General features: G+C 39.9%; 2 protein-coding genes across 2 annotated transcripts in view; both read left to right on the top strand.

The window, feature by feature from the left end:
* Positions 1-24,655, top strand: part of LOC311304609 (vascular cell adhesion protein 1) — a 660,847-nt gene that overhangs the window by 77,405 nt on the left and 558,787 nt on the right. The gene's annotated exons all lie outside the window — the stretch shown is intronic.
* pde4a (phosphodiesterase 4A, cAMP-specific) overlaps positions 11,214-24,655 on the top strand; it is a 58,146-nt gene continuing 44,704 nt past the window's right edge. The window contains exon 1 of the mRNA XM_084424289.1: positions 11,214-12,402. Coding sequence (XP_084280415.1) covers positions 12,107-12,402 — 296 coding nt within the window. The 5' untranslated portion in view covers positions 11,214-12,106. The remainder of the gene's footprint in view (positions 12,403-24,655) is intronic.

The following is a 24,655-nucleotide window of genomic DNA, read 5'->3' as shown; positions in this document are numbered from 1 at the left end:
TTTGTAGCAACATCTTTTCAAATGCTGAGCTGTACAAATACAACAGAATCCCATTTTTTACAATATGCTTATGCAGCCAAAATGCCTAGCTACATAAATACACTGAACTGAATGGCTGGAGATGCTGACATAGCATTGGAAACTGGCTAAGTAGCCATGACTATCCATCACAGCTGTATCCATAGCTTGCTAATGTTCTCAATTATGAAATGCTTTCTTGTTTTTCTGTAGTTCATGGACGTAATTCAGTTCTTCAGAGTCTTGTTGTTCTCTGCGGCCCATAAGCCGAGATTCAGTCCGAGGCTTGAAGTTTTGAGACTCAGGAAGGCCACATTTATGTAGCCTCCAGATTAAGACTGGTATTAAGCAATGCTGTTTCTGTCTGAACTATCCTTCAACCGTGTCAGAACATGAGCTCTAACCGCTAGACCGTGGATCTGTTCTTCTTATGCTACCTTAATGGAAATTCCCGAATTCCCCCCTTCCTGATCTCACCGTCTTTTGAAAGAGAGAATAACTCACAATCAGTTGGGCAAATATTCAGGATGCATTTTGGCTTGGTGATTGGAGTCATAGCTCCCAGCAGACCTTACATGTGTCCATTGACCTCCCTCTGGATGTTATAAAAAAAATGTATCCTGTCTTCAAGAAACCGAAATACACTACACCTGCCCCACTTCCAAATGTCTGCCGAATTATGTTATTCCTTTTTTCATTCCTCCTAGCCACCACCTCCTTTGCATTCAAGAGGACTCAACTGCTGAATCCAACTTTTTTGCGTTTTTCTGTGTGAGTGTTGTCATCTGACCCAACAGGCGGATCCTCACCACTGGGCTTCTCAGGGATGAGTGCTTAGAGTCCGACTCTTCGACATCTAGAAGGGTCCGATCACATCTATTCTTCTGTCACATCTCACACTCATTTGGACATTTATTTGTTCAATGCACCTCTCTGACATTTCAAACTAGATGCTTACTGTACCCTCAAGCTTAATCATGACTGGACTGAACTCCTCTTTCTCCCAGCCAAGACCTCTCTCACCAAATCTCTGCGTTGAAGGTCAAACCACTGTGGCCTCCAGCTTTGTCAAAGCACTCGGTGTCAAGTAGTCTCAGGCTCAGATGGACTCACGGACATGTTGTTTGCAGTTGGTAGAGTGCAAGCATGTTAATTTTCCCAAAGTTAGTATACATTTTCAATAATTTATTAGTCACACGGCCAAAATTTATGTTCCTAAGATATAATTTTATGTATAACACATTTTGTGCCGTTTTCATTAAAACATTGGAGGGAATTGGCAATGCCAAAAGCGCTATTATCGCAAAGATTTGAAGAATTTGTTTTAAACCTCATTTTAAACCTTCATCTTTTTCTTAATGTTAACACACACACTTTTAATTGTTCTCTTGACCATAGATCTCAACACATTTATTGAATAGTAATGCTCTTAATCATACGCTCATAATCATAAACAGATGTACAACTCTATAATTCATAGGCCTGTTGAGTGAAATCAATCTGAATCAGTTACAGTATTATTACTATTATGGCACTGCTTCAAATACAAAATGTAGGACTACAGTATCATTTATAGAATAAGTTTACCATTCAGGTGGATCTCTTTGGCAAGAGTTCTGTTATTGTATTTGTCTCTCATTAATTAACTAAATTGTCAAAATGCATAAATTTACTTGGAATATATGATTTGGTATTTTAGATTGACAGGTTTTCTGTTTCTAAAACACTATGATTAATTCAGTTGGCACAGTTTTCTAAACCATTCATTCAGTTCTCAAAACAAAGACATTTCTCAAAACGTTTAACACATTTTACCTGTTTTCACACTCAAAACTACATAAAAATTTCCTCATTTTACACAGGTTTAACCATGTTCTCATTCATAAAATACAAACGCATAATATAATTAAGTCGCAAACTCAAATCGCACACATTTATCCACGAGTAAATATTAAGTAGCAAAACTGATGAGACACCAATCAGAATCTCAGGATAATATAAATAGGAGTACATGTGATTATGTGCTTTAGAAAATGCATCCTAACACTGGAGCGAGCTGAAAGGATCATCTATAGGGTTATGCAAATTCAGGTGTCATCCATCTGTTTTGTGGACCTCAATATGACAATAATGCCGTGCCCTTCCTCGACCAACAGTCCTGTGCTCTATAGCATTTGCCCTTGAGCACATCCTTGCTGCTGCACAACTTGTTTTTTTAACCTTCTCTTGTTACACCTCTGCTCAGATCTCTACACTGCCACTGTAATATCTGCTTGAATTCAATTCAAGTCACACCAGTCAAGGGCTTGCGACTGTGCGTGTTCTTGTGGTGCCTCGTTTAAATTCTAGTGTCCCTGATAGACAATTGACAAAAGGCAGAACCTACTGGATTACAGAAAGTGTTTTCTGTGCTAATTTACCGTGTCTAAGCATTCAGGAATGAAAACGAAATACACTTTTTGTCCTGAAATATTTCTGTCCTCTACCAAATCTAGTAGAAAAATACATCCAGAAAGAAAACGGAAATGTATATTTGATCATACGTCATTATTTTTGCACGCGCAGGGCAAGTGTGTCTGAATTATAGTGTTGTTTTTCACTAATGCATGAGGGGAACGAATGTAGAGTTAATAATTTAATGCTACGCATGTTGATATGGCGTGTTATGTTGTCTGCTTTGCAGAATTCCTCCACTGACGCGAGTGAAAGCCCCATGGAGTTATACAGTCGGATTTGGCTGCCGAAAAAGGCCGTCCCTGTTGGACCTGGCTGCCTGAAAAAGTCACTCTGCACCCACTCTGTCAGCGCCAAAGGTTAAGATTTGAAGATTATGATTACTCATCAATAAACACAAACAATCTGTGATTTATATCTCTGTAGAGTACAGAAATGTCAATACAGGCCTCACACTGCTGTACCGGGAGACATTAAATTGACTTTTCGGAGAGGGAGATACTCATAGGGTGGCTTGGCATTATCATTTAGAAATAAGAAAATGAAAATGTCAACATTTTCCACTCCCTTTTGTCGGGGGTTAATGTCAAGGTTCCCATCTCAAATTCTGTTTAGGTTTGGAATGTTCGGCACAATGACTTTTGCGTTGAGGAGGTGATGGGAAGATATTTCCTTCTTCATCGCACACTGCTTTGAGCCACGTTTACCTGTCTCTCCATTTTAAAAAGACCTGTTTGTACGTTCAGCATTCTTTGTTTCTGTGCCCTTCAACCCCTAAGATCACTGCAGAAGGACAAGAGCCTCTCCCGGAGACTCAGCCTGTCCCAGTAATTAGGTTAAAAGGCTGCAGTGATTGGCTGACCAGTGCTTAGCCTATCTGTGCCTGCCCACTTGGCACTAAGCTGAAGATTGGGAGATGCCAAACCTAACTAAATAAACAGAATACACTCAAGAAACCAAAGGGCATCCAAATTATACACTGTTTAATTAAACCCTAATAAGAAAGCAGAACTCAAAACTTGAGGTAATCAGCTTATACAGTAAATTTACCAGCTTACCAGTGTTGGGTATAACGCATTACTAAGTATTTAATTACTGTAAGTTAATTACTTTTCCCTTGAAAAAGTAAAGTAAGGGATTACGCTTTATTTTTCTGTAATTTAATTACAGTTACTTCTGATGTAATTGCATTATAGACTATTAAAAAATTTAATTTTACATTTTACGTTTAATGTTAAAATGCATGTTTTAATGCAACCTTCTCCCTTGAAATACTTCGGTCAGTTCAAGAATAATTTATGCAATTTTATATTGCTTATTTGAAAGAATTAAAAGAGCATTTTCATGTCTATCCTTGTATTGTTCAACTGGCCGAGGTTGATATGGGATTTAGAAAGTAATATGTAATGCAATTCTTTTTAGAGAGAGTAATCGGTACAGTAATCTAATTACACTGTTGAAGATGTAATTAGTTAGCCTGGAAATCCAGACCTAAATCTGAAAGATTAATGTTCTGGCATCGACTAACGAAAATCGGCCAGCTCGAGGGGCGGCACCAAGCATGCATTTGAAAATCTCACTACATGCAATTAGATAACACTACGACCAATCACAACAAGTTATCGCTTAGCTACCAGCAGAGCTAACTGGTAGATTAGACTCTTACCGTATCTGGTCAGCAAAACAGCAAAAACACCCTTCTTGCAAAGGAACGATTTAAGCGGCGTCTTCTTTTCCTCTTTTAGATAAAAAGCAAGTCTAACTCGTTCATTGTAGCGGCCAAAGCCGTTTCAAACAACTGGTGTTCATCCATAGCCATCTCGCAATGTTTACTAATGACTTCGACGTCACAACGCTGTCGTCATCTGTTTAGCTCGACTCTGGCCCGCCTATATCAGATAACCCGATGTGATTGGTGCAGCTTGGATACAAGGGCATATTTAATGAGCATCATTACTTGACGCCAGAGTAAACTCGCTGAGCAAATTCAACTTGTGCTCTCACGAGAACTCTGGATTTCCAGGGTAGTAATTAGTAGCTAGTAATTACCTACTTTTTTAGAGTAACTTACCCAACACTGAACTACACTAACGTGTTAGTTACAATTAAATTGAAATATTGGCTAAGTGACCTCATAAAATTTTATTTCAAATATTAACTAAAATATTTTGCATTGAACTGCTGCCAGCTAGCTAACATACTTCCATGTTAATGTAACTAGCAAAGAGACTGTTACTTTATACTGTTACACAGATATACAACATAGAGTAAACACATGCAGGCGCTTCTCTATCACAATGGTAACCTTATCCATTCATCCATCCATCCATCCATCTTCTTCCGCTTATCCGGGGCTGGGTCGCGGGGGCAGCAGTCTAAGCAGAGATGCTCAGACTTCCCTCTCCCTAGACACTTCCTTCAGCTCTTCCGGGGGGATACCGAGGCGTTCCCAGGCCAGCCGGGAGACATAATCCCTCCAACGAGTCTTAGGTCTTCCCCAGCTGGCCCCTCTCGATGTGGAGGAGCAGCGGCTCTACTCTGAGTGACCAAGCTCCTCACCCTATCTCTAAGGGAGTGCCCAGCCACCTTACGGAGATAGCTAATTTCGGCCGCCTGTATCCAGGATCTTATCCTTTCGGTCATGACCCACAACTCATGACCATGGGTGAGAGTAGGAACGTAGATTGACCGGTAAATCGAGAGCTTCACCTTGCAGCTCAGCTCCTTTGTCACCACGACAGACCGGTACATCGACCATGTTACTGCAGAAGCTGCACCGATCCGTCTGTCAATCTCCCGTTCCAGCCTTCCCTCACTCGTGAACAAGACCCCAAGATACTTGAACTCCTCCACTTGAGGCAGGAACTCTACACAAACCTGACAGAACCATGGCCTCGGACTTGGAGGTGCTGATTCTCATCCCAGCCGCTTCACACTCGGCTGCAAACCGTCCCAGTGCATGCTGAAGGTCCTGGTCTGATGGGGCCGACATGACAACATCATCCGCAAAAAGCAGGTAACCCCTGTAAATCCCAACATAACAGAACATATAACGCTAACACATCTCTACCTTGTGCAGAAACAGAAAGTAACTCTTAATTTTAACATTCATACACTCATACACAAAGCATCTGCTGTGAAATAGAAATCTGCTCCAACTCGTTCAGTTTAAGTCCGGCTTAATATAAGTTATTGAGTTCACTTTTTTTTTTCTCATTTGAACTCATGAGGAACTCATTTCATTTAGTTAATTTCACTGCTGGGTTTTGCAGTCTATCTATGATGGTGAATCTAAAGCAAACGATGACATGCTGTTATGGAACATGTGCAGATCAAAAAGAAAAATGGACCACTGAGTGTTCTAATAAGCTCGGTCTAACTGGATGTCTTTGAATGCCGCCGCAGATGTTAATAGAGAACGGCACTACAACTGATCCCTGTTATTATGTTCTGACGTACATGCACTCGTGCTCTGATTTCCATTTTCTATAAAGGTCTGTAATTCTTTCTGGACGGACAAGCTCTGCTTGTTACCTTCGAGCGCTCTAAAGGGAAGCATAGCGGCGGAGTGGACAATATGTCAGATGCATTTAGAATTCTGCCTTTCATTTTTCCACCCACACAGTCCCCCTGCACTGTTGGTGTTGACTCTGCTGTAGAAACCTGTGATTTCCCAAAATGCTGAACAGAAGAAAGGCGAGGATAATAAAACATGCAGGAGGTGATTTAGCATTAACTCTCACTGCGCCAGAATATTCTGGAACATCTCGGTTCTCGGGGGGGGGGGGGGGGGGGTAAGCATGTCTGGTTCATGTATGAATCATCGTCTAGTGGGGCTTGACATGTCATCGTCTTCCTCCAACAGCTAGAATGGAAATCACATCTTGCGGTTAACGGAAATGCTGCCGATATTGCTGGCATCTGAGATAATGGGCGCTTGGAAATGAGAGTGGATGGTAATGGTGCATGGTGAACTACAAGCGTGAGGTCACCCTGGCCGGCCGTGTGCTCTAAATGACACTCAACCCTGTCTCCGGGCCCATCTTGACACTCCCCATCCTCTGCTTTCACAAGTTCTGCAACTCACTTAAAGTGCAATTATGCGGTTGGAGAGTACTTAGTTGATTCTTCCAGAAAACCACATTGTTCTCATGTGTTCGCCTTTTCCAGAAACTCATCATTAATGTCTTTGAATTATCAGCTGCTGAGTGCTTAGACTTCTCAATCATTTCTTTATGTCAGTGTTATTTTTACACAGTTGGTAAAAAGTGATCAGTTGACTTAACTTAAATTGTTTTAGGAAACCTGTTGTCTTAAAATTATTAAGTAAATAAACGCCATGCTTAATTGAAAAAAATTATGTGGAATTGTCAAGTTCACATAGGCCTTTTTGTTTTCAATTAAGCATTAAGTTTATTTACGATTTTAAGGCAATGGGTTTGATAAAAAAAATGTAAGTGAACTGATAACTTTTTACAGTGTGTAGTCATAGTTTCTGTCTTTCAGGAAAAAATATCTGTAACATATGTATTACATAATGTATTAACTAACATGAACTAACAATAAGCAACACATTTGTTACTTTTTAACATTTTGTTAGTTCATTTTTTGTTAATGTTGGTTAATAAAAATATAGCTATTCGTTGTTTGTTGTTAGTTCACAGTGCATTAACTAATGTTAACAAATACAACCTTTGATTTTAATAATGTATTAGTAAATGTTGAAATTAACATTAAGATTAATAAATGCTGTAGAAGTATTGTACATTCTTAGTTCATGGTAACTAAGGTAGTTAACTAATGTTAACTAATGAACCTTATTGTAAAGTGTTACAAATATCTTTGTTATATTTTGTCAATATTCTGTTAGAAACTGAATTATTTTAACATTTAACACCATTCAGAAGTTTGGGGTCAGTAATATTTTTGTATTTCAAAGAAAACTATTATTCACCAAGGATGCATTAAATTGATCAAAAATAGAATTTAAAGACATTTATAATGTTACAAAAGATTTCTATTTCAAATAAATGCTGTTCCTCAGAATTTTCTATTCATCAAAAAAAAAATCCTGAAAAAAATGTACCATGGTTTCCACACAAATATTAACCATGCAGAAACAAAATTGGTTTTACTTTATGTTGATTGCCCCTTTAACACATTCTGTTGACTATAAGTAATGTTGCACCTACATGTCAACTACCTCTCATTAGAGTGTTAGATTATTAGGAGACTGGTATGGGTTAGTGTTAGAATAAGTTGACATTATTTAATTATTGCAAAGTTACTTTTAGTCAGTAGAATGTCTGTTGTGGACCATCGCAATAAAGACTTAGCAGATATTAAGCAGACAGTCTACTAATACTCTAATGAGAGTTAGTTGACAAGTTGTTGCAAAATTACTTGTAGTCAACAGAATGTTCAAAAGGGACCATCAAAATAAAGTTTTACCAGAAAATTTTAAACATTGATAATAATAAGAGATGTTTCTTGAGTAATAAATCTGAAGGATCATGCGACACTGAAGACTGGAGTAATGATGCAGAAAATTCAGCTTTGACGTCAGAAATAAATGACATTTTAAAATACAGAAAACAGTTATTATAAATTGTAAAAATATTTCGCAATGTTACTGTTTTTACTGTATTTTTGTACGAAATAAATGCAGCATAAGAGACTTTTAAAAAACATTAACCCCAAACTTCTGAATGGTAGTACATCTTCTCAAAAACTGTTAAAAACTTTAGTTTTAGTAAACTGATAGTTTCGACAACTTTAATTATCATCAAGATACACATCATTTATTTTTGTCAAAACGTGGACATTTTGTTAATGACCGTGTTCAGCACTAATTTTGTTGATGAGATTAACACTGTTCTCTGCCCCTCACACCATGCACAAGCAGTCGATCTATTAGTGTTTAAGGAAGTGGACAGTACAAGGTAATAGACTAGTAAACAAGATGAACAAATTGCTCCTTCCACTTAGGCAGAGCTGCAGAAGAGCTGAAAATAGGCATGCCTCGTTCTAGACTAATATTCGGATTCTTCGGTAGCCAAGCGACAAAACATACCACATATCCTAGTGTAGGAGGCGGATACACATCATTTAAGCCCAAGTGCTTTTCATATTTTCTGTTCTGTGATACAGGTGCTGGATGCATGACCGCACTTACAGAACTGCACTTACATTGCCTTCATTAGTCCATTCCTCAGAGGATCAAATTAATATTTAATGGCCTTCTCCCAAAAGCAACGAGGTTCCTATATACCCTCATGCTAAGACTATGTTTGGGACATCGGCCAGACGAAAAGCTTCTCTTGGCATTACATTGAGAAATCGCCTTTCATGTTTCAGCGCCCGTCTATACATGTGTTCTTCTGAGTGGGCTGAGAAGTAGCATGTGCTCATGAAGTGAAAAGTGAAAATAGGAGCAGACAAACTGCTCGCTGAAATGCTCCGTATTGGATGCACTCTGCACACTGGCCTTATTATTTTAACTAAGATACATTTCTGCCCCTGTATCAGAGTGTAAGCCGTGATATTTCAGTCTAACTTATGGGGTGAAAGGGATAAGATGAGAAAGTGAGCTGTGAATTTGTCTATTCTGATCCAGAATATGCAGCATAAATTGAAAGTGCTTGACATTTCCATTAAGGTGCACACTGGGAATGGAAATGCCTGGAACCTTTTGTTTAAGCCGTCCGGAGTCATTCAGTTTTCAGAAGTATTTATCATCAATGGTGAAGTCAGTGTGATGAAAACCAATATTCTGTCCATTTAAAAGTCCAACAGACACTCTCACACACTCACTTGCATATTTCGCCGTCTGGATACGCTATACATAAAACTAATGCTGTGCTTTGTGTACCCATGCGGTGCGGAGATACGTGACCTTTAAAGAAGCCCAACTGAAAGAAACCTCCATTATCACAGCAGTGAGTTAATGTAAACGGGATCAATGCAGACAAAAGCAAAAGGCTTTCGTCACAGCGATACATGAGTGAGTGCAATCTAATTATGAGTGAAGTATCAATATCGCCGCTGTCAAGTATACAGCGGAAATGAGAGACAGATGAGACAGGCGCATGAGATATCTAAGAGCGACATATATTTAAGAGCATTTGATTATTGTGTGAATACAGTCAAAGGTTGCTCAGTAAAATAACTTGAGATTAACTCAACCCAACCCTGTTCCTGTACATTTTATGCCTCCTAAAGACTGTGCGATTTCAGCAATCCTACAAGATCATTATAAATCACACTGTATCTAATAAACTTGGGTACGACATGTATGTAGACTGTACGATGATGAAACCTATTGAATCAGACGCTACGACACAAGTTAGGATGGAAGAATAAAACGTCATCCGCATGCGCTAGTGGTAAACAAGAGCATTTTGCCAATTATGTTTTGTATGTGTGCTGGAAAAAAGAGAAGGAAGCGAATGAGGAGAATATGGATGTGGTCATTGCTAGGGAAAAGAGGCCAACTTGGCATGCCAATTTTGCAAATGGAGCTTGAGATAAGAAGTTTTAAGTTTTAGCGTACTGTCGCATTGATCAATACGCCATTTCCTGCTGCATTTTTATTGGCTAGTCAGTAGACGTAGGTCGTAGCTGCAAAAACACTGAGATGATCATGCTAAATTTCTGACACTGTCAGAAAATGATCGCTGGCTATCTTTGGTCGCGAGACCACGACAATGGCCGTCTTTTAACCTCTCTCACTGTACGATGTACGACCACCATTTAGGAGCCACAATAGTCTTTTGTTTTGTGTGTGTGTGGGACAGCCCAAAATCATACAAAGTGTACCAGACATTAGATGTTTCCCTAAACCTGATTCAACTAATTCATTTATACTCACTTATGACTCATCTGAATGTGTTTTGTAGGGTGGCCTCCAGGATTCGGGATAGGAATCACTGGATTAACTAAATATTAACTAGAGATTCTGTCTTTAGGCCAGAAAATGTGACTTTGATTTGAAACCCGAAGGGTGGGCATGAAAGCGAAGGTTAAATATCTAATCACGAAAAATTGCCCTACAACAAGAGGATTAAAGAGGATGCAACATGTTGCAACAATCCTGGTATTAAAATTTGCAATTTTAAAAAACAACTCCTTCCTCCTAAAAAACAACAACTCCTTCCTCCTAAATATTGCTATGCCATTAGCCTGATGTTTTAACAAACTAAAAAAATTCAGTCATTTAATTGCGCTAATGAGCAAGCTGACCATTTGTGGTTTCATGAGAAAGTGAATGCTGATAGATCGATTTCTACAGGTATGTACAGCCCTCTTAGGGGTTTTAGCAGACATCCTTTTAAAAACAATGTGCTCTGCAGGTTTTGACCCATGTTGATGAAAACATCAAAAGAAATATTGCCACAAGTAATTGATACAAAAATGCTCAAATTGTACCAATCCTACTCTGTTCAATGCGGTTCTAATCATTAGCAAACCACAGCATTATACATTTATTTAATGTAAAATGGAAGAGCATAATTATGGTGATTTGTCCTTTCCAAATGCAGTGCACATTGCTGGTAAATCAATATGTTTACTTAATGGAATTACACGCAAAATCAATTCATAGGGGAAAACTAGTGACGACTGGAGCGGTTTGGGTCCATCTCGCCTAATTGAACGAGAAAACTGCATCGAGGCGCGGGCTCTTAAATGGAGAGAGAGAAAGAGAGAGAGAGAGAGAGAGAGAGAGAGAGAGAGAGTGTGTGTATAGCGGTAGTGTTCCTCAAATGCCATTTAACATCTGTCGACAACTGAATGACACGAGCGAGATAAGACGGCAAAACTAACTAAAGTACAGCACGAATATCGGTGAACTTTGATTTACAATCATGATTTCGCAGAATTGAATGAATGCTTCAAGAAAGAAAAAAGCGGGGACGAGAAAAAGCCGCGTGCATGGATCTCACATAGGCTACATCCATCATCCCACGCGCGCTGTTCTCCAGGCAAAATCCAACATGATTCGCGTAATGAAACTGTTCGCGGCGAGGTTTTAATGGAGGTGGAAGGTGAATCTCCTGACAGCGAGCTTGAGTTTTAGTCGCCGTTAGTTACAGATGTACAACATTGCTCCTCATCGCAGAGTTCGCATGGCTCCAGTTGGAGACACCAGAGCTTGGAGAGACATGTGCGGTCTTTAGCAGCAATAATCGCGGGCAGGAAACCAGTCTGGAGGGTTGATAAAAGCAATAATTCCACACTGAACATAAGTGACCCGTCGCGCTATGAGAAACTTCAGGGAAAGCGCTTCACCGGCGACCGCGCGGATAATACGACGCCTCGTAATGTTTTAAAGTGGAGCCTTTCTGATAAACAGGAACTTTTTTGGGATTTAACATCGACACAGTCGCGGAGATGACAAGAAAACAGGACGACATTGCGCCATCACCTGTTATCTGAACACTGTGATTAGTTCTCACAAAAGCACTGAATCTTTATTGCCTTTGGACCTGCTTTCAATACATTCCGGCGTTGGACATGGAGACTAGTCAGTTACGGACAGTAGATGGGTTGATTTCTTAATGTGCAAGAATACATAGCCATATCGTTTTTATTCCTCTTAACACATTGCGTTCGGTACATCTATTAATTTTGCACTATGATGGAACCGCCACCGTGCTCTAAAAAGAGCCTGTCTCTTTCGCTGCCGGTTCCCCGGGAGGGACAGGCGACCCTCAAGCCTCCCCAGCATCTATGGAGACAGCCACGGACCCCCATCAAAATCAAACATCGCGGTTACTCTGACACCGACCGACATCACCACCGACAGATAGAGCGCTCGAATGCCATGGACACGAGTGACCGGCCGGGGCTCAAGAAGTCCCGCATGTCCTGGCCATCGTCGTTCCACGGAACCACCAGCGCGTCCATAAGCAACTGCGCTGGGAGTAAGCGGTAAGAAAGCCGAGTGACTAATTACGTGTGAACAAACGAGCTATTTCTGTGTGATGGACGCCCAAAACTGATAATAATGATGCTGGAAGGGTTAATAGTGCTTTGTGTGGAGACTGGAGAGGCGGGACGCGTGGGCATCCTTGATGATGCGTTGTGCGTAACGGCTCCAGCAGCTCTCAGAGAGCGTGAGTTTGAAATGCCTCGAACGTGACCCCCAGAAGTAACCTCAAACCAGTTATGAGCAGCTGATGGCATACTTACTAATAATGCTAATGAGCTGGATACAAAACTATGGAAGGCGAGCATATAATGGGGTTTTGGAGAGCCCTAGCCCCCCCCATGATGTGGATGCCACAAAGTCTTGAGGGACTGATCTGAAAGTATTACAATCATTTAGGATCATGGCATATGCTCTTTCGCTCTTGGCACATGCAGACACCATATGCACACGAAAAAAAAAATTACATGATCTAATCAAGCTCTTCAGTATCATGTTAGTGACATAATTGGGTTTTAAGACAATGCGTAACATGTTCATTTGTGTACAGGTTTGTGATACAGTCTCTTCTGGTTTTTATGATAATAGATTTTTATTACATAATACAATACAATTAAAATTATTATTGGCATCCATCGTTTCTATGAAGAAACTTTAACATCCATCAGACCGTTTCCTTTCCAAGGTTCTTTATAGAGGATAAAGGATTAAAATGTTCACCACTTTAAGGAAAAAATGGTTCTTTTAAGAACTGTTCAAGGTTCTTTGAGGAAACAAAAGTGGTTCTTCTATGTCCTCATAGAAATGGAAACAGTTATAGTGGAAAAAGGTGCTTTAGCCCAGCAAACATTTGGATGTTTAATGACCATTGAAAAGACGTCCCTCCGACACGTCCCGTGATGGTAGAAAAATAGTTCCAAAATGAAAGTTGAACTGGCCATCTATTTGTCGTTATTCAATTTATGCTGTCCTACGTGACTATTTTTGGCCAGGGACATGACATTATATGTTTGCTGGGAGATTAAAAAAAAAATCTTCACACCAAGAATTTTTTTTTTTTTTTTTCAGAACTGTTAACTGAATCCCTGCGAAACTCCCCTTTTGGAGCCTTTTTTTAAGAGTAAATAGAGTTCAACTTTGATTTATATAGCACAATAAAAGCAACAGTAGTTGGCCATTGTGCTATACAACAGGATAAATATCCAAAAAAACTAAACAAGAAAGACCGCAAAACAAACGATAAAGGGAGTTTACATCAAAAACACCAATCAGAAAAATCCAGCATTAAAAATCAAGGACAGTTGTAAGCCTTGAAAAGAGGTAGGTTTTTAACTTAGATTTAAAAACAGACTCTGTGGATACTAGTTTTAGGGATAGAGGAAGACTATTCCAGAATTTTGGGCCAACCATAGAAAAAGCATGGTCACCCTTCGTCTTAAGTCTAGATCTTCGAGTTGAATATAGTGTTTTCCAAAAAGCCAACGCATGCACCGAAAGAACAGAAGCACTGTAGAATTTTGACTTGCACTGCCACAGCACTGACTGTGTAGCGCTGTTGTAAATAATCAACTTGAATCAGTTTTATACAGAGAAACACATTTGTCAGCCTGAAATTCATGTCGATTTTGTGGGTTTGCATGATTCGGTGTAGCGTACAATACACTGCTTTTACCCTCAAGGATGAGTGTGGGTGTTGCTTGCTGTGCTTGTACGTGGATGCACATACAGACTGATGTTAGTGCTGGAAGAGGTGAAATGTGGCGTCCCTTTGAGTGGCGCCTTACCAAATTGGGTGATTATTACAGTAATAATCTGCTTCTGTGAGGGCTGTGAGCCCCAGGGGAGGCCGAGAACCGAAGGCCTGGTTTCCTTCCTGTCAACTTTTTTGCCTAGGCCACAGACGGTCTGCACGGTAGGCTCCTGGGAGACAGGCCAGCTCGGCCTGACTGTATAGTAAAGCCTGATTTGTATTCCCTTCCCCAGGCCACGCTCACAGCCAGTCCATGAATTAGTGCAGCAGCACTGGCTCGGACTGTCCTGTTTCTACTGTGGGCGGGCGGTACAGTGCAAGAAATAGAGAGCGAGAGACAGAGAAAGCTGCCTGTGTGTACGTGTGGCTCTGGTGATGTCACAAGATGCAGAGTGAGATGTCCATGCCTATCTGGTCACTTTCTCCTCCTACTCATCACAGTTTGTAACATGATCTGTCATGCAAAGGCATAGGTCTTAATAGGTCTTTCAGTATGTGTTGTGGAAATTAGTGTTTAAATGGATTATGCTTAAAGGGATGGTTCGGAGTCATTTCAACCTAGGGTCCTTTTCACCATGACCTCGAGTCAATGGCAGATTATGATGCATTTTTTATTATTTTTTTCGAAGTGTTGACAACTTAGTGTTAACTAATAATTGTTGCAAACTGGTGCTACTACCAACAAAATATTAGTGCATTCCTGGAACTGGGCGTCGTTACACTACATCCTTATGCATCGCTTTCTGCCAGGACTTTTACGGGCTTTTCCTAAATCACGGAAGTGACGTCGACGTCCGGGTTAGCGGTAGCATAAGCCATCAGGCAAGTGTTATTTAAATAAACTCCTGATGTACTTACACATTTTCCAATGCCTCGTTTTATGAGTACAGAACCTATCTGTACTACTGTAGAAGTTTGGTACCATTCTGGGCATTATTAGTGGGGTAATTTACGAGATACAACCTAGGATCCATTAGCGCCTGCACTAAGCCTTTCGGCTGATATCTCTAAATAAGCTCTAACTTTAATAACGTTCGACCAAGGGAAAAAAATCTTCTGGGGAGGTGTTTGGCTCGAGGTCATGGTGCAAAGGACCCTAGGTTGAAATTACTCCAAACCATCCCTTTAATAATTTGACAAAGAACAGTGTTATTTTATTGAGTAAAGGTCATAGTCAGTGTAAACAAAACAGCAATTTTATTTGTATGTAAATACATTTACTGACATTTTGTTGGCTTATTCTTGCCCGCGTTTCTGTTTACGTATTGATGTCAAAACCGATGAAAAACCTGTGGTTTCCAAAATGTCACGTAAACGTGTTTTCTTATGTTGTATGGTTTTTATAATAAGTCCATTTTACCTTTTCACTTGGATGGATACGATAACGTATATGTGCTTGTGCGCGGGTGTGTTGGGGCATGTGTTGTTGCAGGCTTTAGAGAAAAACATGGATGATAATTAGCAATTTGCATGTACCACTCACAGAGGTGGTGATGGTGGGAGTCATCACAGGGACAAATTTTTATTTTCATTCTTTTTATTGAGATGTCCCTGGCAGTCCTTTAATGGGAGCTCTAAGCATGGTGTCTTGCCTCCAATGCACATTTATTGAGCTTAAGTAATATACTGCCCAGAGAACCCCCTCCATGTCATCTGTTTCTCTGAGCCTGCGGCTAAACTCAGATCAACCTCATACACAGCTGCATGCCCAATGATACACTGATGCCTCATGTTTTGCCGTGTGATGCTCTTGAGAAAGATGAAGTTCACTTACAGATTGGCTGCAAAAGACTGCTATTTAAATGTAATGTCTGCATGTCTCTGTGTGAATGAGCGGTGCAGTTCCGTCTGCTACGCAAAGACAAGAACGCATGATGTTTTTAGCATCTACCATCTGAACACATGCACTTCACCTCCAGAGCTGCTCTGAGAGTCACTTCACCAGCATTCACTATTTCATATAAAAAATAAAAAATAAATATTGTTGAAACAGGGCTGGACATTAACACCCGCCAACCCGCCCATTTGGCGGGTGGATTTCAGCGGTGGTGTGTAGCGCATATAATATACATTTTTCAATTGTAGTCTTTTAAAAAGGCATCTGAAATAATAAACTAAGTGCAATATAGTGTTGTCAAAAATATAGATTTTTCAATACATTGTTGGTGTTACAGGGCTTGAATTTCGGCTAGGGATTGCTCGTATTGAGCAAAATTTTACTCACTCCCGCAGATTTTGTGCTCACACCCAAAGTGCGTGCACATAAAGTCAAATATATTGGCTATATAAAACAGTATAATGGGTTTTGTGTGTCAGGTCTTAAAGTGACAGCAGCCTAATATACCGGCTGCCAAATTATGAGATAATATTAAAAATATCTACAGTATATGGCAATTTTTCCCCATGGTATCGATGTCAAAATTGTGGCCAGGGAAAATGCTGAGTGGCTAGTTTCTTTGGAAAACCACTAGCCACAGTGGCTGTTGAGCAAAAAAGTTAATGTCAAGCCCTGCATATACACATAGAAACTCAAAGGTCTTCATGACAACATATGATGTTTTGTTAACAATGTTCGGGAGGAACACAATTGGAACAAATTGACTTATCCAGTCAGTACAAGAGGAGGCCTATATATATACACAGCTGACTCACCTATGTTCCTCAACAGTTTTCTGCATCCCTCCACCACCCCGTCTACTCACACTCGCCTGGTTACTATCCTAACCAGAGATAAGCCGAGCTTAATTCCGAGCCCGGAGCCTTTGGACATTTACATTTTTATGCATTTGGCAGATGCTTTTATCCAAAGCAACTTACATTTCAAGGTACACATTTTTACAATCTTAAATCTGTTGGACAGCACGCCAAATATGCCAAAATCTGATTATTTGAACTTGTGAAGTCAAAATAAAAGTTTGATTTTACTTAAAGAATTTATGACAGAAATATATTACTATTGTACAGTTGTAACGGCTTAGCTCACACAGGGAGAGTAGAGGAACTAATTGCAAGCAGTACTTTTATTAAAGGGGTCCTTGATTATGATTTCACTTTTTTAACTTTAGTTAGTGTGTAATGTTGCTGTTTGAGCATAAGTTCAATGCAAAGGGAGATATTTTCTTTTACAGAAATCGATTTTTAAGGACTTCAACAAACGGCTGGTAGGGACTACAACAAGCTTCTTCCTGGGTTGGTGACATCACAAACCCTAAAGTTCAGTAGCCCCGCCCACTGACTCGAGCACGACAAGTAGTAGTAGGTAAATAACAGACGTGACGCTAACAGTTTGGATCGAGCGACTAATTGATAAACATGCCTTTGAAGAGTGCAAAATGTTGTGCAGTGCCAGGTTTTGGAAAAACGCAGTAGCTGCATTGAATTTGCAGAGAGCCTGAAATTAAAAACCTATGCTGTGCCTTCTGTATTGGATCCGACAGGAACGGCGCAACACACTTACGTGAGTAAAAAAGTTTTACTGTGTCACTATTGCTTTGTTACAGATCGTTTGATATGTATGGATTATGTGTACATGTCTAACCAAAATAACCAGTGAGTGACCAGTGATTTCTGATATGTAAGGATTCATGTAGGCCTAAAGTCAGATGTTTTTGTCTCAAAATCTTTTATTGTCAGTAAATCAAACCAGTGACAAAGCGGTCAACTTCACATTGTTTCTCTTAGTAGGTTGAAAATAATCAGTTGTTTAAACTGTGATTAAATTATATAGAAAGCGATCAAAGAACGCTCCCTTTACAATTGCTGGAACTGTCAATCAAACAGCGCGAGTGTTCTGGACTCTCGCCAAAACTCCCGTAATAATCAACAAATCCCTTATTTACATCATGTTTGCACTGTTAGTTATGATGAAAGCATTCTTTAGTGTGCAGAAATCAAATTACAATGACGTGATCGCTGCATTCATGAGCTCAACATGTCTGTGATCGGCTACATGTGCATCACTGCAACCTTTCATGCCACCATCTAAATATAATGCTATAGATCTAAATATAATGCTATAATCAACACTTTTCACGATTAGTAACCCTTGAGAGCTGTAATAGTAAAAGCATGTTAAAAGTTTTCGAGAGAATTCCACACAATGTAATACTTATCTATTTCATATGCAAAGCTGCCAGCCAATCACAGCAGTGGGCATTTACACTGAAATCTCACAGCAGACACGCCCCTTAAAACAGAGCATTCAAATCAGAGGGCTAAAAAGTGTATTTCATAGGACTCTAATTATGCCACAAGTGCTGTCAACTGAGCTCAAATTATATTAAACCTGGAATTTTCCTGTAAAATAAACACTGTTGGAGCATATGGTCCAAACCATTTCCTGGTAGATGTTTGTAGGAACAGTCTTATCTTATATGAGTTTCCAGGAGACGTTAAGTAAAATGGAAAGTAGCCCCATAGGGGCATATCTGCTCTCCGTTCAATCATCAGAGGCGATGTGACTGAGCACACCAACTAGAGAAGTAGGCAGGATCTTCAACCTCTCAGACCCTTTGGGCCAAAAGAAGCCAATTGTTCTCTGGTGCTGGTATTTTTTAGACCTATATACACTTTTTTTATACACCAGTTTTTAGTGGAAGCATGGTGGGTGATTTATTAGAAACTCCACAACTACAAATAGAGTTTCAAACACATTTGGTGTTGATGATTGATCATTCAGCTTTACTCACGTTTCCTTTTTTGTCGGTGGCAGTATTTTTGATTTACTATCCAGTGTAATCATCACATCCTTCAATTTACTCCCTCCCAACCGTAGCTTGTTGTTCTTTTTTTTTTTCTTTAGCCTTTTAACCATAACTCCCACTGAAATATTCAACTGTCACTCGTATTCCCAAATTCACCACCCCTGCTTTCAGTCATTAAAACTTGATAGGACGCCGTGGAGTACCATTTCTCAGATGACTAAGGCAGCTTTTATTTCTTTCACACAAAATGAATTTGTGAAACTTACTGCAGCCTTACTTTGGGAGGAAAGTGGCATTATTGAACGTACCCCCTACCCCAGTGCACTCTGGGAAGTTACCACTGAGGAAAGAATGACCAACACTGAACAGAATAACAGCTTATCCTGCAGTTCTGTTGCCATGGTTACGTTTCGTGCTTGTGTAAAATAGATACATTTTGCCCAAAAAGGCAAAAGAAAGTTTCATTCCCAGATGCACAGTATGTCATTTTAATATTTTAAGGCAAATATGCTGCTAAATGTGTACTTACTTACAGAGGCCCATCGCTCCTCCTGGAGTATAGGCCATCGACAACAATTCTCCAGCGGGCATGGTCTTGGGCTGTCTTTTCTATTTGAGTCCAGGTGATACCACTCTTCTTCAGTTCTGTCTCAGTGTCTTGCCTCCAGCTGTTCTTGGGCCGTCCCCTCTTCCGTCTTCCTTGAGGGTTTCAAGTGAGGGACTGGCGTGTCACATTACTCGTTGGTTTACGTAATGTGTGTCCAATCCAGCCCCACTTTCTCCTCCCTATCTGCTGGGTGATGGCTTCTTGATTTGCTCTTTGCCAGAGCTCCTCATTGTTGGTACGGTCAGGCCACCAGATCTTGAATATGCGCCTTAGGCAATGCATTGGTCAAAGTCTGGATCTTCTGCAGTGTGCGCTTGGTCATTCTCCATGTCTCCGACCCATATAGGAGAACAGACTTCACGTTGGAGTTGAAAATCCTCATTTTGGTTGCTTCTCTTATATCTCTTTGGAGGCCCAGATGTTTAAGCATGATGAACACCGCCCTTGCTTTGCCAACCCTGGCGACCACATCACTCTCTGTGCCACCCTGTTTGTCCAATACACTCCCAAGGTAGACAAAGGAGTCCACTTACTCAAGAGGCTGTCCATCTAGCATGACATGACTGTTGTTTACTGTGTTGATCTTCATCACCTGCTAAATGTGTAGTGGATACTATATACTATATACTTTCAGTAAGCTCAGAACCCACCGGTGATATGTCACAGATTTCCCGTAAGTCACATTGTTCCTAGTTGTTGTTTATTAGTGTTTATTATTTTTAGTCACTGGTTTTTGATTATTCCCTCTTATCTACCGTTGCCTCTAGTCTGCATTGTTGCACCTAGCATTAAATCTATAGACAAACTACACAATAGCTGGGTTTTCATCTAAACATGAAGCGAATATTTTCAAAGTTCACAAAACAACTGCGAATTAAGTCCATTTCCATCAAGTTGTTCGAGCGGATGACGGTGATATTGGTAACCTAGTAACCAACAATAAATAAAACACCATCAGCAGAAACAGCCGATTAGACACATGGGTTTGATGTTCGCTATATCAGAATTTATTCGGCAGATGCGTTTACGTCTCCCATTATTCGCATGAACTCTTTTTCATCAAAAACCACCTCAAGCGAGCGTTTTTTTTTTTTTTTTGAATTAAGGGATAATTTATGTTAGAAATTTGCCGTTTCCATCACTCGTTTATGATGCGATACTTCAAAATGCGCATTTAAACAGGGTGATGGAAACTAAGGCCACTGTTTATTTGACAGTCTGTTGTTTGAGAGCTGCCAAGCTTGTTAAGTGCTTAATTAGATACACCTGCAATTAATTACCTCAACAATTGCATTGGTGTTTCAGATGTTACACATTGTGTAAATTTGTACCAGTCCACAGGTACATACTAAGTGCCGTTATGATTGTTCATCTCAAGGCATGTTCTTTTCCTTTCTTGTCACAAATTAGTTGTTGAAATTCAGTCTTCCCTCCTATCTATTGCGTACCTAGGCTCCACATTTTTTTGTCTTTGCTCCCCTCTTGATTCTCTGAATTTCCATACTTCAAAGCACTCAACATGCTCCGCATCCTGTGTTTGAGTGTTTTCAAATGTCATCTTTGTTGCCCCGACGATCTCTCGCTGATTTATTGAAACCCACCGACACCGTCTCTGATATCGTCTGGTGTCTCTGGCCCCTCCTTCCTCTTTTGACAGATGAGTGTCTCTCACTCATATCTCTGGCTCTGAGCATATGTGTATGATCACCAGCCTGTGTTTCCTCGTTTTTCAATGTCCTCCCTCCACATCACGCAGTCCGTATGATTCTTTGTGCGTGGTAATTACTGACTTCGAACTCAGCCGTTCGCTCGCTCACTGCTGTTCTCTCTCTCTCTCTCTCTCTCCTCCTTATCATCTTATTTGTCTGGTTTTCGCTCTGTATCCCTTGCTTTCTCTTTTCTCCAGTCGCCTTTTGTGCTCCCTATTGTGCTTCTCTCTTCTCAGGGCCTCGTATGCCACTTACATTGTCTCTCACGCACTTTGCTCATGCTCACCGCTGAGTTAATCACACCGCTGTCCTATCTTTAAATCTATCATTTCTTCCCACTCCCGTGCATGTCCGCAAAGATCATCAACTCATCTAATTCTCCCTCTCTCTCCCATTTCCTCAGTGTCTGAAAGAACTGCTCGCCATTAGACTTTCTGCCGTCACTTATTACTTCTCCCATTCCCCGCGGGTACAGCCCTGTAAATGATACTGCTGCCTTTCACAAAGCCCTTGCATTCTTGGTGCCATCCATCACTTCCCTACAACACTTTTACAGTAGAGCACCAGCCTTTTATTTCACACCCAGACATGTCCGCCTGCTCTCAAGATACCAGCGGTTTCCCTCTGCTCCATCTCTGCTCTGTGCAATTAGTGTGGCTGAAATCTGAAACATGAAATCTACACGATCATTAACAAGTTAAAGCCCCTGAAAATGTGTAATGGCATTATTACATGCCTGCAGCATGAGACCCTCTTCAAATGCCCCTGCTCCACTCCAGATGTGGAGTAATGGGGCAAAACCAAGAAGATAATAAGGCCTATAATACCTGGAGGAAATGATCCATTCGCATTGCTATTTATCTCACATCTGACACTGGTAAAAAGTTTACTATTATAGAATATTGTTTGCAATTTTGGAAAATTTGTTTGAATATGTTGCTACTTTTAAATCCCTCCGTCTGACTGAAAAAATGCATGTTTGGAAATCTATGTGGAAATCATACTTGAGGGTATGAAGTTAGTGGTGTTTTGTTTACGTGAAGTTTGCTGCATGTAAACAGTGCTTTATAGATTGTCACATCCCTTTCTGGTGTCCTTGTCTGGATATAATTTGAAAGTTATCTCTGGCTTTACATGATTATGATTATGGTTATGACTGCATACTGAAGTGTTAATAACACATACAAGCTAATGTATAAACTTTTGAAAGGGTGTGACTATTAAATAATTTTGATGCTTATTTTGGCACTGTGGAATTTCACCATTTGCATTTTGTCAGGGACAATTCAATATTATTTCCTGTGGAAACCAATTTGATGCCACATATGCTGTAGATTTATGCTAATTGTAAAAAAAAAAAAATTCAATTTCATTTACTCACCCTCGTGTGGTTCCAAATCCGTATGAATTCCTTCCATGGAACATACAATTTTGAAATCTCCAGTCCACATTAATTTGAATTATAATCAGCAGAAATGATTTGGAATGACATGAGGGTGAATGGCAGGATTTTCATTTTTGGGTGAACTCCCTTCATGTTGCATTCAGCCTGGAGTGTTCCTTTAAGGCTTTTGTTTCCCATATGAGAGACATGACGTGCTCCCAGCTCATCTAACCTTCACATTACTGTAGCTCAGTCGAGTGCTTCAATGAGCAAGCATTAAGCATCCAGCTTCACGGATAACGTTGGCCCTCATGTTTGGGCACGTGATCTCATGGTTAGCGACATCTGTTTTTCTTTGTGCACCAACAGGCTAAGCTGCACCATGCTCACCCTTTTTTGACCTGCCCATACCTCTCCTCCTAAAGGCTGGAGGAGTGAAACCAGGAGCTTTTCCACAGTACACAGCAGCAACTGTAACAGATATGATTAGAGGATTGAATTCAGCATTATTTAGGTCTGAAGTAAATGTGCTAGATGCTGATGGGGTAAATTCACACAGCTGCTGAACAGCTGCTTTTGCATTGAGGCAGATTGACTTTATTTACATACAGTAAGTATACTTATACTTATAAGTAGGGGTGTAACGATTCATCAACTACATCGATGTATCGATTTTAGGGATGCACCGATGTGAAAATTGTGGCCGATACCGATAACCGATATTAATATTGCTGTTATGGCCGATACCGATATTTACCGATGTCGATATCTCTGTATAGAAAACAAATTTTAATGATTATCAAATAAAGAGCTATTTTCCAAAACACTTTTTTTTTTTTTACTTTAGAAATGACTGATATTGGGCACCTTTACCTGTATGCAAAATATGTCACACATACGACACACATGCATTATATTGCATTGCATATAATGTGTGCTGGTCAACTTGTCTAAAATTAAGAAACCCTTAGAAAACAGGAAGAAAAAAAAACAGGAACATTGTGTACAATTAAGATAGGCTACTTAATTTATTATTCCAATATCCAAATATGATACTAAATACCACAGGGAAAAGGACTTCTATTTGTGACGTGCTGTCTTTGCGTTTGAACATTGCACATTTTAAACAGGCATTAGCTGAATAAATGTTAGCCAATACAAACATATTTATAGAAAACAGTTGACAATGAATAGACAGGAGTCCAATAATAGCATAACGAATCACTTATTCTAAAAATAATAACAAGTAGGCTATAAGACGAATCCGACATATGAGGGCTGTGTTAACAGTAAAACGTCCGTCATTTAAAGAATTTTAAAAACACGGATGGATAATACAAAATGCTTTCTGACATTTTGATAGAAAAAAAAAACAAGCAAGAACAAAATTTAAACTTAGCCCGTCAATTTTTCATTTTACAATTGTCTTCTCTCTCTGGGTGCGCGCGTCCGTGTTTGTGAGGGAGAGCTCGCGCAGCACTGATCCAACGGTAGCCTACTTTTTAATCCATAAGTAACGAACGCGCTAGTTTTCATACAAAATAAATATGTAACATAATTAGGTAGGCTACTTTAGTTATTATTAACACAATAACGTAACACATGAAGGCTACGTTTCTCAACACTGAGAATGAATAAATAAACGCCTGTTTCTCCACTCGCGCTTATCAGTAATCCACAAATCACACGTGGTGTCGCTTTTGAGAAAAATCAAATTCGAACGGGTATCAAATATCATGCAATATATTCAAATATCTACGAGTCAAAAAACGATCAATCAAAAAATGTGTCATGAAGAGGGAAAAAACATAACTGCGTTAACAATGTTACTGACGGGACAGTTCTCTGTTATGCACATCTGAACGCGGCACTAAAAGACCGCTTTAAAACTTTCACAGAGACCTCAAACAGAAAGCACAAAGCCTGTCTTTAAATTTAATTTCGTTTTGTATTAATTGTATCTTAATTTTGATCAATGTTTCATCAAAAATAAATAAGAAGTAAATATTAGAAAATATTTAATCAGGACATGGAGGCAACAGCGCGTGAACTGAAGCGCGTCTCAAATGAACCGAAACCTACCTGCCTCACAAACCTAAGAC

The sequence above is a fragment of the Rutilus rutilus genome (genome assembly GCF_951802725.1).
Source record: "Rutilus rutilus genome assembly, chromosome: 1".
NCBI classification, from domain to species: domain Eukaryota; kingdom Metazoa; phylum Chordata; class Actinopteri; order Cypriniformes; family Leuciscidae; genus Rutilus; species Rutilus rutilus.
This window is presented reverse-complemented; position numbering and strand designations above follow the sequence as displayed.